The following is a 17,258-nucleotide window of genomic DNA, read 5'->3' as shown; positions in this document are numbered from 1 at the left end:
CAATCTATTCTTTCACTTCAAGCAGAATAGTCTTTGCTAAAGTAGCAGGAATCTGATCATGCCAATTAACGTCTAAAACCTTTCAATGGCTTCTCATAACTTTGGGAGAAAGACTGAAATCAGTAACAGGACCTATCAGGCCCAGCATGGTCTGGACCTGTCTTCATCCAGAGCTGTATCTCCCACATCCCATTCTTTTCTTTACTCTATTTTCCAACCACATTGAGCTTCTATCAGTCCCTAATATACACTGTGCCCCTTTTTTTCCAAAGTCCTTTGCACAAACTGCTCCCTGCCACTTGGAACATCCCTTCCACACTGACTATTCCTCCCCTCCACCAACATACACATACTGTCTAGAATTACATTGAACTCAACAATCATTTCCTTTGTGAGACTTGAGACTATTAGTTACTCTTATAGTACACGCTGATTCTCCTTTGTAGTTTTATGCCCAATTGTGATTAAATCATTAATAGCTTATTCATTGTTTAATGTCTATCTCCCCCTACAATGGAATCTTCATGAAAGCAGAGACCATATCTCTCCAATTGACTAAAATATTTAAAGGGTAACTAAAACATAACAGAATCTCAATATTTGTTGAAAAATAAATCAACAGCCAATGAATTAATCATTTTTAACACTTAGCCCGTATCCTTCATTACATCAAAGATGCCTAAGTGTAGTCTCTACTCTCTGAGACTCTCTAAGACAATAGAGAATGAAAGCCAGATTTGGTGCCTTATCACAGGAAAAACCTTGCCCAGGTGGCTCAGCTGAGTGAACTAACAAGGTTTCCATGATTTGTTTTTAGAGGTTTCAGTGTAAGAAGTATGGAGTAGCTACATGTTTGCAGGACTCTCCCTCTTAAAAAGTACCCCTGAAAATCAGAGGTGGGGCTCTACTGCAACAGTTGCTAAAACACAGTTTCTCCGACAACAGTTATTGAGCCTAAATAATTGGCCAGAGGAAGTACAGCACAGAGCAGGCTGCCTGATTTGCTTCCATGTAGATTGTATGTCTCAATTGAAGGTGGTAATTGTGTTGTTCCAAAGCACCCAGCACATCCTGGAGCTAATAAATATAAACGGATGGTGAGGCTCATCCTGGGGCAGTGTTGTACACTTGAGCAAGGGAATCATAACACCACATTCCATTCTATTTACGCAGCCAGCTCTAGCCAAACAGCCAAATGTGATGGGACTGTTATCTAAACTTCCTGGCGCCTGCTTGCATGGGTGTTAGGGACTTTTTTTTTTTTAATGAGCCTTTTAAGGAAGGTTACTACTGTATAGAGAAAAAGGAGGGGGAAATGCAGAAGAGAGAGAAAGAAATTGAACCATCACAAAGAAATTGCTCAACTACCATAATGGGAATACACACAGCCTACGTATTCAAGGAAATTCGAAGTTAAAGCTAAAATCGACCATATGCACGTCCATATGCAGACTTATTGGGACAGTCTCTGAATTGCTTCTTTATACAAAGTTGTATGCAACAATGATTCCACAAAGAAGATAAACCAGAGGACCTTTTATATTGGATACTGATCCATTCTGCAGTAAAAAGAAGACACGATCTAGATGAGACAAACAGAAATACAAAGGGCTGATCCACAGTCACTTAAATTACCTATTTGTCTATCATCTCATTTTATGAAACACAGGAATGAGACCACATCTTGCTACCTTACAAAGATCAGAGATTGAATATATGTTGAAATTCTCATTTGAGAAAATGATTAGAGAGTTTGGTTTTCCTAGCGCTAAAAATGAAACTAAAAGGCATCTGAAGGCCTAAAAAGTAAAGTCAAAAATCTTCCCAAAACTGGCCAAAATGTCTAGCAAAGAACCGATTATTTTCAGCATAGTACAGTTTTATTAGATAGATGAATAGATTCCATATCTTTAAAAAACCTTAACATTTGCAGCCAATTTTTCAAGACATTAATTTCTAAACAGGAGATGAAAGGAAAAGAAATCAAAATGCTTAATAACATTTCCAAGTTCTTAAAGGCTTGGAGGAACTCTAAACCTTTGGAAAAAGCTCCTTGAAAAATGATTTTCAGACCAGTTTTCACTATTGAGGAGGATGGAACATTTATCAAATATCTTTTAGCTTCAATTTTCACAAAGCTAGTTTGCTGAGGGGGTGGATAATAAAAGCAAAGATTTATGTTGCATTAACAGGTTTAGTAAATCCTCATTATATTAAAACACAGGGGATAAATAAAGAAAAAAACCTGACTGAATGAACTGACTTTGCATTATCAAAATCTTTATCAAAAAGAGTACAGACCCTCCCAGTTAGCTGGGGAAAACATCCAATGGTTGTTTCTCATCAAAAAATAAGCTACTCCTGGTAAAAGGGACTTGGCTAAGAAAAAAAGGAAATTAGGAGGAAGATTAACATTTATTGAACTCTAATATATGCCAAGTACAGCACTTGATGCTTTTTTATGGGTTATCTCACTAAAATGCTCTGCAATGCTAGGTAACAACAAGGAACCATCTGATATAATTTAGATTTGGGTTCTCAGTACTCTTATTCTACACTTCCAAGTCAGAATAATGTAAAAATCCCTCCTCCTATGCTAAGGAAACTGCATGCCAACTTTGGCAATGAAAGGTGTGTGTTCATTTCCAGATTAGCTACAATCTGACTTCCGCAAAAATCCCAAAGACATTACAAATACTACAGATGAGATGAATGTATAAAAGCCATGCCATTTCTAGAGTGAATGTTGCAGCTAGGCCCGCTTCCTAAAAGATGAAGTGAGAGGAGTGGATGGTCATAAAAAGGCATGATGGACAGAAAGAAATGCCAAACTTTTGACAAAATGCCAAAAACAATTTTTTTCTCTCTTGTCTTCTACTGATTACACTCATCTCGTTCAGTAGGCATTCCATAAGTGCCTACTGCTAGAGGCACTCTCAGGGGAGAACAAACCTACGGCATTCAGTTTTCCAAAGTTACCCCCACCCAAGTATATAGGAATATTCCTCCTTAGTGTCTAAGGTTGGCTAAATATGAATAAATTCAGGTTAGTCTACTTAAGAGCTAACATGCAAGTAAGAACTAAGATGTAAGCAAACACACTGATAAATCAGAAAACGTTAAAATTAGAGACTGAGAATATGTATAACTGCTTTTGATAAAACTGATCATTTCTAAATAGTGAGCTTAGACTCAAAACATAACAGATATTCACCCACATGAACTATCTCTTGAAAAAGGCACGTATAGAAAATATTACTTTCTCCAAAAAGATAACTACAGAGAAATTATACAATTTTTTTTTTCATTTGGAAGAAGCTGATAATTATCAGTAATGATGCACTGGTCCTGGGTCCTGGGCTGCACACTGACCAAGAAAGAAGAGAAATGAAATGGTATGGTCATTGCCCACGCACATCTGGTTCTGGTTTTAAGCGCTGAGCCATATCATAATGCCTAGATTCGCCCTTTAAATTAACATCTCATTATCATGTTTTCCAGCTGAAAACCGTGCAGATTGCAAATGGAATTGGACTTAGAACTCCATAAGAAATTAGAGCAGTGGTAGTTTAGACATTAAGTACTAAACTCTGGCTTGCAGAATTCCAGTGCGACTTGAATTATTTCAAGCCTACAACCCTCAGAAAGGCAGAGGGTGAATTGGTTTTTGAGAAAGAGTTTAGATGGAAATTGGAGGAAAGTAGCAACTGAAACAATGGCAATATTCAACCGCAATATGATTCTGTTAGTAATTACTAATTATTAGTCTTCTCTCATGTCTCTGATTTGGTGTACTCAAGTTGGTCTGGATAAAGACTTTTAGAGGCATAAGCATTGAAAAGTTTACAGACCTCCTAAACCATCTCCTTCTGATGGAACTCAAAATAAAAGCAATACAGAGCACAAGACAAAAGTAGCAAAGACTACTTTAATTTTGCAAAATATCAATTATTACATGATTTTAACACTACTTTTTTCATTTCCTTTTGGAGCCTCTGCTTTGCTGATCCCTAAATTATTGGATTGATCTGAATTAATAGATAATCCAGCACTGCACCCAAGATATTCCAGCACTGCACCCAAGATATTCCAAATGATATTTGCTTCTTCTGCATTACTTTAAGCGTGTCTCAAAAATCTGAATGGAAATCACTTACCTTACCAACTTAGGCAGACTGCCCTAGTTCCTGTAACTGTTTCATGAATGACTTTTCAAGCTAATCTAGTCAAATGAGTCAAAAATCACTGCATGTATCTCTGTGCCCAAGTTCATAAAAATATACTTCACAAATGCATTATGGCACAAGAAAGCAGATCATTCTGGGGAAGGAAATGAATCAGGAAATCTTCCTGTGGGTAAACTCATTAAATAGTTCCCCTACGCCTCCAAGACAGACTTCAAAAGCTTTATCATGACCTACAGGACCCTTTAAGGATCTGGCTTCCATAGAGCCCTCCAGACTTATCTCAAGCCACCCCTGTGTCCCAGTATTCAATTAAATGACTAGCAGTTTCCTCACTCTTTGCCAGAGACTTAATATGAGCTATAGCTTCTGCCTAGAATAGCAAAGTCCAATAAAATATAATGCAGCATATGTAATTTAAAATTTTCTAAGAGGCACATTTGAAAAATTAAAAAGAAACAAGAATTTCAATTTTAATAATATGTTTTATTTAGCTCAACATATCCAAAATATTATCATTTCAACTTGTCATTGATATAAAAAATACTAATGAGGTATTTTGCACTTCTTTTTTGTACTAAGTCTTCAAAATCCAATCACACTTACAGTGCATCTTAATTCAAGACTATCTGAATTTGCCGTGTAGCTAATGGTTATCATATTGGACAGCACAGGTGTAGAAAATCTTTGCCCTCTCCCTCTCTTTAGGTTTCATATCAATCTCACCCTCTCCAAGGATACCTTCTCTCATTTTTAGGTCCAGGTGTCCACTCATATGCACACAGTACCTTTGATGTACCTTCTACAATAGCACTACACACATCCTATTGCCTATTTGTATATCTTTATCTGCCAGTAGACTTGAAGCTCCCTGGATGTAGGGACCAGGTCTTAATTTTAATCCAAAGCATCTAGCAAATGTTTGTCACATAAAGAGGCATGAGTTTTCACTTATGCTAAGCAGAAATAGCATATAATTGTCCAAGTGGAAACTGGTTTAACAGTAAGTCCCAAATCTTTATATTAAGTTCTTACTGTCCATAGTTTACTGTGTTGGTAAAGTAAATAATCTCTGTCTTAGTTTTTAATCTGCTTTTTCAAAACAAAACCAAAAAAATCTCAAAGCCAAAATTCTCACAAATATCTAGCTCATTTATAATGGCTTAATGTGAGCCACGTTGACATGCGCCATTTAAGTCATCTTTCAAAAAGTGCTGATAAAGATTGTCTTAGTCAAAGAATTGAGTAAGGAACTGGTCAACATCTGTGACACAAAGGAAAGGGAGGGTGGCATCTGCTTCCAGTCTGAGCTTAGTGACCTCAAGAGTACTTTGGTCTCAGGTATCAACTATTGAGTGCAGACCAGTTACACTATTTGGTTTTTTGGGAAGAGCCAAACTAACAGAAAGACACCTCCCTCCCTTTACATGTTCTAGTTAAGTATCTGGCACTAAATTATCTTTGGAAGAAATAAAATAAGCACCTGCCATTTATCTACACAGCTTTGGTTATAGTGGTGGTGTATTTTGCCCAAATCAGCAAATATATGATGATACTATTACTCTCTCTCTTTAAAGTCATGTTTTTGGGAAGAAACATGAAGGGTTTTATAAAATAGGAATTTGCAATCACAGAAATAACTATTTTCCTACATGCTTGCCCAACATGATTCTCTTTTGTAAAGATTAACTGCAATGTGCCATATTAAAAGGCTTTGTAAACTATATGGCTATATATAAATGTGAGTTATTATAATTATTGAATAGGCTATTAATTAAATACAGCAAAATTAGAAAAATTGAATTTTTAATTTTCATTAGTCTTATTGAGTGTTAACTAATGATACTCTGGCAGATCTTAATATCACAGCTCATTTGAAAGTTGAGAAAAATGGGGAAAAGTGTTGTAATCCGCTCAAGGCCTTTGATTCAGTCTTATGCAGATTCAAAGTTAAATGGTAGCAAACACCCTAGACCTTTAGCCTAAGTATTCAATTACTTCTCCCTTCTTTCTCCTTGAGTGCCTGTGATTAACAAACCTCTCAGTTAACCTTTTTCCTCTAGCTGATAACTATTGGCCAATACTTGACTTTGACTCCATTAGTCAGCTCTTTTATGTAGGTTTTCCAAGATTTTGTTGATGGTAGTGGGTTTTCTTAAAGGTATCATATAAATCTAACCTTTACCGTAAAAAGCCATTTCCTTAAACCTTGGTAAGCTTATATGTAAGATATGTCAAAAGCTGATCTTCACTGAAATGACACTTAGAAGCTAGCACAGATGAGCAGCTGCAATGAACCAAAGCAGTGCCATTTCTGATTGATTAGTCAGGGCTCCCTAGAGCACTGTGTTGGGAAAGACCCAAAGTCTCTATGAGGGCTCAGTGGGAAAGAATTCCATAATTGATTAGTAATGTCTGCCATGAACAAGACTGGATGCTGACAATTGGAGTGCGTCACTTTTGCTATCCAAAGTTGATTGATATGCAACAAGGGGTAAAGTCTACCCATTAGTAAGCAGCTGCTAAAAAGGTACTGATCCACAGAGAACAAACAGGTGTAACATAATCTAGATATTTACACCAAAGGGTCAGTACTGTCTATATGTCAAGTAAATGTAATACCCACAGTAAGTGATACCAAAATACCCAATGGGCTATTGGAAAGTAGTTTGCAAGAAACGTGGATGTGTCAACTACCCTGCTAGGTGTTGGCCCAGCACAAGTAAGAAATGATGAGTTTCTTAGCAAGTCTTCCTCTGCTGCCTCCTTTAAATCTAACTTGAACCCAGTCTCTTCACAGACAATCCAATCCTCACATCTGCCAAACAGCAAAAACTGAAACCAAACGGCAATATCTCCTCGTTTTCCATTCAGAGATGAAGCAGCAAAGAACAGTAAGCACAGCTCATCCTCTAACCAGATGGAACCAGTATTTGGCTAAATAAATCTCTACTCCCTCCATTTCTGAACCCCAAAGTTGGAAACAGTAATGAGCTTCAAAATGAATGAGAAATATGAAGTACGAATGAGAAATACGCTGATTTAACATTTTGTTTCCCAATAACCTGTGTTAAGAGGGATTGCGGACTCATTGATGTTGTAAAGCCAAAAGGCTGAATATTGCACATTCTAAGAAAGCCTTCGCTTCAGTTTATTTTCTAATCTACAAAAACAAAAGAAAAAGAAAAGAAAAGAAACCCTCCATTAAAATGAAAGTTAGCTCCAAGCTGCTTACAATTGCCTTCTGCCTCTGCCTCTCCCTTTGTTTGGCCCTTTCAGACTCTCGCTTCTCATACTCTTTGCGGTACTCTTCCCTCTTCAGCCTCTCATGTTGATATTCCTCGTAGCTGTCATACCTGAGAAACATAACTTCATCATTAAGTCAACCACCTCCATTTGCATGAGCAAAATGAATAATAAACGGGGGAGGGGGGAAGGTTTTAGATAACATCTTGTCATCTAAAGGAGGGGATGAGAGGAGCCGAAGGAAAACGGCACGCATCATTACCTGGGTCTACGGCTGTAGGGCGATCTTGAACGTGATCTCGCGCACAGGGGAGAATTTCGGTGTGCGCGGTGCCTGCAGTGGCTTGACTCATGGTAGTAGCAAGATCTGAGAGAGAGAAGAAAAACACAGAGGGCATTTGCCGCTGCCACTGAACCCCAGTTTATCGGCACGACTGAATATGCCCTGGAACACCGTATTATGTAAACCGGCTTTTTCTTCCTAGCTCCTAGTGAGATTTTCCAGTGACAGTTTGTGATCATCTAGTCAGCTTAGAAGTCTGGGAGTGATGTGTGCTCTCCCAGCGTCTCTTACTGATGTTAACACGGAACGCCAGTCTGTTACACTGTCAGCTCTATCTTGTGTGGATCTCCACTACCCTGGCACAGGGAGCTCTCTAGGTAATGGAAAAAGTTAGATGAGCAAGTCTCTTACAAATGCTCTCTCTGATCTGACTGGCTCAAGGCACTGTGCTCAAGGCTGACAGATTTAAGAGAAGACGGGAGGAATGCATGTGGAACAACGATCTGATTAGTTCCAGCAGCACTGAGAATGTAGTGGTGAGGGGCTGGGCTGTCTGTGGGTTTTGAATGTGTTTTTTGAATTCCTGGGAGCACCTTATGCTTTGGGTGGGTTTTGACAAGGTTTACCTTGAAGAGGATCTACTGCCTGGGGACCTTGATCTTGACCTGGAATATGGTGATCGGGAACACGACCTGTGTCGAGAAAAGGACCTTGAACGAGAGCGCATCCTTTGGGGTCTTTGAGAAAATAAGGATTTGGGTGGTGACACGGAATCTCTACATGGAGAGTTAAAAGAGGAACAAGAAGGCGACACATCAAACAATGAATAGGATTGCGTGCCATCCCAAGGGTAGTTCAGTTTATCACTTTCATCTTCGCTGTCATCAAACAGGCCATCCATGGCTAGTCCTGAATTTATAAACATAGGTAGTTTGGAGAATTGTTCATTACTGAAATCACTGTCCCTCAGTTCACTGGTCTTGTCTGCTTCGTCGTCAAAAACAGCTCGACTGGGATGACCGAAGTGCTTGTTCAGCTCAGCTCGGATTTCCTGGTCTTGGAGCTGTTTTCTGGTGCTGCAAGGAGACACCTGCTTGCTCCCCTCCAAAGTCTCTCTCAGGTAGCACTGGTCTGAATCTGTAGAAGAACAAATCTGCCCCTGCCAATTGGAGGAGGCATCTTTATATTCTAGTTGTCTAGAGTCTTGGAGCTCCTGTGATATATTAATGAGTATTTCCGTTTTGGAATTAATTGACTGACAATAGTCATGGTCACCAAACAGCCGTAGACTGGGCCGCTTGGCTTTCCTTTCCTCGTGTCCACTGGTGAGCACTGAGGACTTGCTGAGTTGTGCGTACAACTCAGACTGCTCGGGCCCTTTCTTGGTGGAGTTATTGCCTTGGGTACCAGAAGGCTCACTGTACCGGGGCTTCTTTGATGGCGGAGGGACCACAGTCTTGCAAGAGGACTTCAGCTTTGGAGAAGCCCTGAAAGGGTTATCTTGGTTGGCTTTGTGAGGAGGAGTTGTGGGTGGAGTTAAGCCTAAGGTGAGAAAAGGAAAAAACAAAAAGGAAGAGAAAAAGAGAAAAGAGACAGAAATAATGTTCTTCAATGCCAGGGTACATTTCCTAACTTTTCCAAGATTCAGACAATGGTTAAAACTGAGTGAAGAAGAAACTAAATTCATGACAAGCCCTGAAAAAGTAACTCTTTCCCTAACCCTCTGTCACCAAGAAAAGATGGATCTACGATGCCAGGCAGCGGTGAGAGCCATAATATTTTGTGTTTCAAACACCAAGGCTAACAGATCCTGCTTTCCAGAAAACATTAACGCATCACTACCGGCCTCCACGGCCCCAGGCATTACCAGAGCCTGCATTTTCAAGGGCATCATATAGTCTGCGCTATGGAAAATTAACGCAGTGGGACTCAGGGGAATTACAGAGTAGCTTTGGTAGCATTTGTCTCCAAAGAACGCTGTGAAGATGCAGGTGGCTCAAGGCTTTTTGTCCAATCAAGGAAATCTACCTGTGGAGCCAAAGCATTAGGCAACTTAAAAGAAAAAAAAAAGATGGGATGACAGCAAATGTGTGGCAGCGTGGGAATGACGTAGGCAACTTCAAAGTCAGTCCAGTAAAATACAGCAGACGCATGCAGAGAAATAGACAACTCCACAACTTGATGGCAATGATTCCTTGTCTCCACAGTTCATTAACTTAGTAAACCATGGCTAATGTAGGTATAATACATTCTTGTAAGCATAACTAATACATTCTGTCTAAAATATGGTTCTGCAACAGAAACCTAAGTGAGCAGGAGCACTAAATATTGCAGTGCCAGCAGACCGTTTTATTTAGAGCACAACAGCAGGGTGGGGTATGAGGCTGAAGGATTGAAAAGAATCCAAGCTTCAGCAACTAATTAAAAAAATGAAACGGAAAGGAAGAAGTGGCAGAACTCATTAGTTATTGCCTTTCCTGATTTTTTACCGAAGAGCAGAAAATTCCATCAGAAGTCATTGTGAGAGAGTCTGTGAAGCAGGGTTGCCTCCATTACGTTTCACCCCTTTGTAAGTCGTACTCATCGCTCTGTGCTGAGGAAGAATAATTGTGAAATGACTCCAGACTCCAAGGAACTTTGAAGAAGGGCAGGCTGGAGTTCAAATGACTTTATGCTTACAAGGGAACATTTTAGTTTACAATACACTTTCTATTTCGGAGGATGGGTGAACACGACTCAGCAAGAAAGAACTTCAAGTCCGCTACCAAGCCTGGGGGGAGACCTAAGGCAACTACACGTTTCAAGGAAACGCAGAGAAATTCTACCTCGCTGGAAAAAAAAAAAATTACGTATATAAAGAACGAAGTAGGTCACTGAAAGCCACCGAAATTTTGGTATGAACAGAAGATGCTGTCTCTCTCTCCTACTTTACAATAAAGAGATGGAAGAAATTAATCTTTTCTCCAAGATAAAATGTTTTATGCCAATATTTGGCAATTTTTATTATGCATAGCAAATTCTCCCTAAAGGAGGGAAGAAAAGATAGAAAAATGCAAAGTGGTTTGACTCTGAGAATCCATCCCATTCAGAAAGACAGAGAAATGCAAACACGAAGAGAAGAGACACACTGACTCTCCAAAAAGCCTCCCTTCGTTAGCAGCCTACTGTATGTCTACCCCTCTCTCTGCTTCTAGATAATAGGGAGGTGACATATTATTGACTGCATCACCTGCCTCGCTGAAGCACACTCTCCCTTTGTTCTCTCTTTCATGGACAAATACATCTTTTACACAAGCTAAGAAATTCCTATATGGTCAATCTTTTCTTCTGCCTCTCTTTTTTTCCTTCTTTTCTTTACCTTTTGCACTGTCCTATTCATACATACTGACTTCTACCTCATGCTACCTTCAATTACATGACAACATATGTAAAGATATTAATGCCCAGCAAAGATATAAGTTCTCAAATATTTCTCACGGGCAGCTAAGATGCCCAAAGAAATAATGATGAATAATCTCTCTTTGCTGAGTGAGTAACAAAATATTCCAAATGATGTAGCCGTTGAACTGGGGGAAATGACATTCAACATTCTAAAATCCAACTCCATAAAGCTTTTCATGGTACCACAATTAGAGTAAATTAAATACCAAATTTAGGGTAAATACCAAAATTAGGGTAAATTTTACTTTTCCAATAATTTACTGCCCAGATCACTCATTTGATACTTATCAGATATTGCTACATATTCTTGCTTATCTTTTTTGAATGTGAATTATATCTTTTCTCTCCAAATAGATTAGAAACTCTCAGTGGAAGGTCGCTTGGGCTTATTTTTGCAAAAAATTTTACTCACTTTTATTTTTATTTTTCTAGATCCACCTTCAGTAGCCGGTCTCACATTTCAGTGGCCCAAGGATCGCTTGGGAAGCTGGTTAAACATTTTTAATGAAGTAGTTCACAGCCCACATATGGAGAGCCACTGTCCTAGAGAGCCCATGACACACTCTCTTGTACTTAGGTATATGTATTTTGACTGACATTGTAGACTTATAAAAAGAAACCATAAACTTCAGAAACACCAAATTAGGCCACTATTAAAGAGAGACTACTTCTAAAAATAGCTCAGCTATCTAGGGATTTTAAATATAGAAATTCTTTTTAGTCTTGAACATTTGAAACCCTTGTCCTAGTACCTAAGCTCATTATCGCTTAAATAACTGATTCTCATGTTGCTCCTGGGAGTGGCAACATCCTGATTGTAGTTTCTTGGAGTTAAAAACAAAGCCTTTCACCTCCTTCACATATTGTACAGGCTGTGGCAACTGAACAGCCATTCACTGAAGACCTACTATGTGTTGGATACTATGCCAGATGCTGGTATTTCAGAGACTCAGCCCCAAGGACTTCATGGTTCTTTTTTAATAAAGAGACAATTCTTTTAAATTTGAAGTAAGTATATTTTCTTGCATATAAGCTTAAAATTTACAGAAATACTCTGAGATAACAAAATATATCCTGTGAGGGAAAATCTCAGGGCTGTAAATTTCTGTTGGCACTCCTTGTTAAAACAAATAAATAATACTTGCTTAGTGGATAGAAATTATCTTAGGATTAGTGAGTAGGTGGGAAGGGAAAATAAGTCAGATAATTCCCTAAACTTTTTCTGTTTACTGAAACATCTTTAATCAGAGAATACCTTAGAGAAAGACTGAGAAATCTCAAGGATCACAAGACTTAACATCACCAGTACCTAGTTCAAAATCTATTTTCGGATACAGTTGAGACCCAAAGCAAAACAATACGAAGCAAAATGAAAGTGTCGGAAGCATTTTTTTTCTTTTAACATAGTGTCAAACTTTTAAGAGCTTTGATGGGACACGAAACCCTCTTGCTGCCCCTGAACTAATTGGATTTCTTTAACCCCATCTCCCCTACCCAGAATTTCTTCCCCTGTGGTAGGAGGGCAGTCAATACTCAATTCCTTAATGCCATTACCTTTGCTCATCTTCCCACTAATCGCCAGACTCTCCGTTTCATCCCACAAGCCTAAATCAACAGTGCTAATGCCTCCCATAACCTCCGGATTATTTCCTGTGTGTTGATTTTCTGGGGAATGTGTACATTTTGGTGTTGACAGTACAAGGTATATTCCATGCTCTCTCTTGAACTTAGCAGGTTTTGACAGATTTATGTGAGGACAGATGGCCATTACAGGCTGAAGGCTGACAAGAGGCAGTTCAGAGCATTGTTAACACACTTGCACAAACTCTCAGCAGTGCAGCGCTGTGCAGAATGTAATTCAGACTATAGCTTTTTTATTGCTGCCTATTTTCTTTTGTCAAAAGAGCCTGCTGTGCAGAGCAACAAATGGCTGCTATTACCCAGAATGTAATGGGTGTCAGACAAATCACGTAACACAAACAATCAAGAGTATGTAGGTCATATTTCAACAGAGCACAACCTTAGCAATATTTATGATTACCGCATTGAAATGTGCTCTATAATAAACAAGGGCCTCTACATCACTCACACTTACGCACTTCTGCACAGCAAATCTGGGAGAAGTGGTACACACTCTAGAGTCATCTTTTTAAACAGCCCTTTTATTTAAAAAAAATCAGAGACAAGTTTTGTTTGGTTTGGTTTTTCATTACGTGCCATAAAACGATTTTCTTTGAGGAGTTCTCTTTTGGGTTTGTTTGTTTAATTGAATGACTCTGATGAACGGTGACTCCTCTGCTCTGCCTTTCGTGCTCTACTATCCACCCAATGACTTCAGCAGGATTGTTTTAAATAGTTTAGAACATTTTAGAGAATCTACTGCTAAATCTGTGACTGGCTTTAGAGTTTATTTGACAGCGGGATTTTTCTTAAGTCGCATGTCAATTCAGATATTTCTTAAGGAAAAACAATGAGAAGATAAGTTTCTAATTTGCTAAAAAACGCACCAAAAAAGGAAAATGGACAAAGAGAGGGGTGCGACTTGTTCTACTCACATATTTTAGGCCTCAAGAACTTGGAGTGGGTGTCAAGAGAACATAGGAAGGGCTGATACTCACTGTGAACCGTTACTGCTACACCAGTTGTTAAAATATTCCACTGATAGAAGCTCCTCCTGTGCCCTCACTCCACCCTCGACATCCACAAGGACTCACCGGAGCTCCATAAGAGCCAGCACCCGAGGTGTTAACACATGGCACAGAGGGGCCTCCCACATCCTGCTCTGACTGAGCGTGCCCCTGTCTTGACCGCTTTTCAAGTATTTCCTATAACACCCCTGCTTACTGGGGAACAAACTGGCCTTGCAGGAGAGCTTCAGAACATTCCTATGACATGTGCCTAATTCCCCAACTCTTGCTCATAGAAGATGAAGATATTATCAACCAGCCCTCCCGCACTTTCCTACAAAGCTGGGGCAGAAGAGGAAAGCAGGGAGGGGGTGAGGGGACTCTATCTTTCCAGGCAAACCCCTCAAGTTGATAGGAAAGAGGAAATTGCTTCATTATCCTTAAAAGAAATTGAACAGTATCATTTTGACAAAAGAAAACTGAGGAACAAAGGAATTACCTTACCAGATGTTGGGTCAAGAAGAATGAGATTAAAAACAGAAAATGAAGGCTATGGTTGAAACATGGAAGAAATTCCTGACAGTCAGAGTTGCCAAACATTGGAATGGACTGTAAAGAGGATTTGTCGGGTCTCTCTCTCTTAGTCTTCAGGCACAGGAATGGATTATATGACCTGTCACAATTACTTTCCATCTCTCTGGTGCTGTGGTCTTCTTTTTAAAACTATCCACTACCACTCATATTTTGCTTTGGTCTATTTCCCAAGGATAAGTCACATACAAAAGAAGAATATACTGAAAGAGTACAGCAAATTTATGCTGTGTGTTAACATTCCATCCAGCAGAATAAACTTTTGGGAGGAAGTCCCAAAAAGACAATATAAAACTACACATAAAAGAAGAATAAGTTACAAATTGATTGGTTAATGAGTGTTTCTTTTAAGCACAAGTCCACTGAAGTACACTTTGAATGACTGCTCATTTAAACTGAGGGAAAACATTAAATGAAAAATAAATGACACCAAACCGCACGTCCACTATCATCAAAACCATGGGGAAAAAACATACCAATGGAGGAAAAAATTGCTAAGACCTAGTGCGTAAGGTGATGAGTTGCCTGATTATTTTGTTCTTCTCATTTCCCTAATTGTTTATAAGATAGTTATATTGCTTTTTATTACTTTTACAGTAATAATGATAAAAACAATTTATATACATATGAAATTTTGAGGTCAGTCACTTTGGTCCCTAACCAAATTCCTTCACGTCTTGCGGTTAAAACTACCATCTTGTTGAGCTGACATTGCTTTGCCATTCCCAATTCAGAAACAAAAAGAGTCTAGCACTCTGAAAATCTCCATATGCAATAGATTTAAATGCCTTCTGCCAAAAGAGCATTCTCTTTTCTCTCATCTTGCTTTACTAACAGTTATTTTGAAATCAAATTAGTTTTTACACCTGTAAAAGAGAAGCGTTTTTTTTTATCAGTCAAAATGAGCTAGTTTAGGACAATCACAAAGTCAGACCAGCTGGCGATACCTAATAAAGCAAACTTCCTAGCTCATCCCTCCTGTTTCCCAAAGACTCCGCAGATGGGGCACAGGGATTATGCTGGAGGTCTTAGAATTTTGTTGACTCTTTACATTTCCACTTAAATATTCAGAAAATTTCACTGAAAGTAAAGAGTACAGTGAAAGAAGACACCAGAAAGGCCTGGGCAACAGCTTGATCTATTTCCTCTGCCACAACCAAACAGATTAAACATGCAGATGGAGGATCAACAAATCAACAACATGAATGCTGTTTCCACCCTGTCCACCCCCTGCTGCACCTATGGCAGACATCACTAATTGATCATGACATTCCCACTGAGTACAGACTTGGCCTTAGAATGCTTCTCAACACAATGCTCCTGGCAGCCAATACTAATCAATGACACTTGGCAAGTGAAATGAAATCTATTTAACATAACAGATGTCAACTACTATATTTAAAATTGAAACTTTAGCAAAGAAACATAATCTCTACTCAGACAGAACTGCTTTGAACCCAGGGTCCACCACAGAGCTAGAACCAACATACAGCTTTTTCCTCAAAAATTAAGTGGGCAGAGAGTCAAAAAAGATAATATATATGAAGTGCCTATTAGGGAGTGCCTAACCTCTGGAATGTGTAGTAATAGTGAAGCAGCTGATGTTGAGAGAATATCAAAGAGGAGATCTTTCTGCCCTGATTTGGTACATTCCACATTCACACCAACAGTAGTATATTCTTAATTTCATGGGGAATTAAGGGGCTTTGCTACAAAAAGAATACATAACTTTAGATATGAGAGTGCCAAAGAGGAGACAACATTAAGGTCAATGAAAGGGAACAGGAAAAGATAGTCAAAAGTTGAAAAGATGAGCAGCTAGGTAGAATGACCTCAGTAGATGAAGTTAACATAGAATTAGTAATTAAACAGCTAATATTTATTCAACACATATGCTGGCTCTCGACTAAGCCTTTTTCATATTTTATCTCATTTAATCCTCACAGTGACTCAATAAGATTCAAGTACTGTTATCATCTTCATTTGATACATAAGGATCCCGAGTCTTATCAAACTCATTAAGTTGAGCAAAGGCCATACAGTTAGATGGGGGTAGATCAGAATTTGAACGTGGGTTTGCCCAAAATCAAAGCCAAGGTTTTGCCCAACTTTACTAAGCTAAACTGTCTGCCCTTTTAAAATCATAATAGACTACTTTTATTTGGAGCTTTGCTGCTTATAAAGTATATTAATTCAGATCAAACCACATGAAACTGCCATTTTTGTATGTCAAACATTGTTGAATATCAGCAATTTTATGTTTTAACCCATATTTTCGTCCTTAGAGTCAGACAGTGATCTCATTTGGGAATTATAAATTTGACTTTAAAATTGAGGAAACTGAGCTCTAGAAAAGATTAAGGACATAGAAAAGTCTTAGCGATTAAAAGATGAAGCAGGGAAAGTATATACCCCATCTTCTTGTTGCTTACAGACTTCCCTGCCCATGCCAAATTCCTTTTTACCTAAACATCTCTGATTTCCTGCCTTCCTGCTTCTGCTCCATCAGTATCTTCTCCCCTTTCTACCTGTACACTTCAAAATCTGATACAAATATGTTTCTCCCTTAAGGCTGCCCAAGTCAGTTTAGCCTGTGAAGAGCTCAATTTCCTCCAAACTCCTTTCCATAGATCACCTCTGTCATTCGCTGCATAATGGTGTTGCCTGAAAGCTTCTTTCAGTCCCGACCTGTCTTTATAATTCTTCTCAATCTTCCGCACAATCATTGTATTTAACTTGAAGACACGTTACAGGGTTCCCTTTGATAACTTCTTTTCACCCTTTGCTAATTCTCTTGAGGCACAGTCAGTATTTGTCACATACTCCAAACACTACTACACAACAAATTTTACTAAAGATTGTTAGAGGAGATGGAGATCATAAACA

General features: G+C 38.8%; 1 protein-coding gene across 3 annotated transcripts in view; it reads right to left on the bottom strand.

Annotated features, from left to right (window-relative positions):
- PPARGC1A (PPARG coactivator 1 alpha) overlaps positions 1–17,258 on the bottom strand; it is a 108,178-nt gene that overhangs the window by 11,759 nt on the left and 79,161 nt on the right. For all 3 annotated transcript variants that reach the window (XM_046656460.1, XM_046656459.1, XM_046656461.1), the window contains 3 exons: positions 8,340–9,255; positions 7,693–7,797; positions 7,420–7,540 (listed from right to left, as the gene is read on the bottom strand). In XM_046656460.1, coding sequence (XP_046512416.1) covers positions 7,420–7,540; positions 7,693–7,797; positions 8,340–9,255 — 1,142 coding nt within the window. The remainder of the gene's footprint in view (positions 1–7,419; positions 7,541–7,692; positions 7,798–8,339; positions 9,256–17,258) is intronic.

Source organism: Equus quagga, chromosome 3, assembly GCF_021613505.1.
Source record: "Equus quagga isolate Etosha38 chromosome 3, UCLA_HA_Equagga_1.0, whole genome shotgun sequence".
NCBI lineage: Eukaryota > Metazoa > Chordata > Mammalia > Perissodactyla > Equidae > Equus > Equus quagga.
Note: the sequence above shows the minus strand (reverse complement) of the source record. Positions and strands in the feature narration are given on the sequence as shown.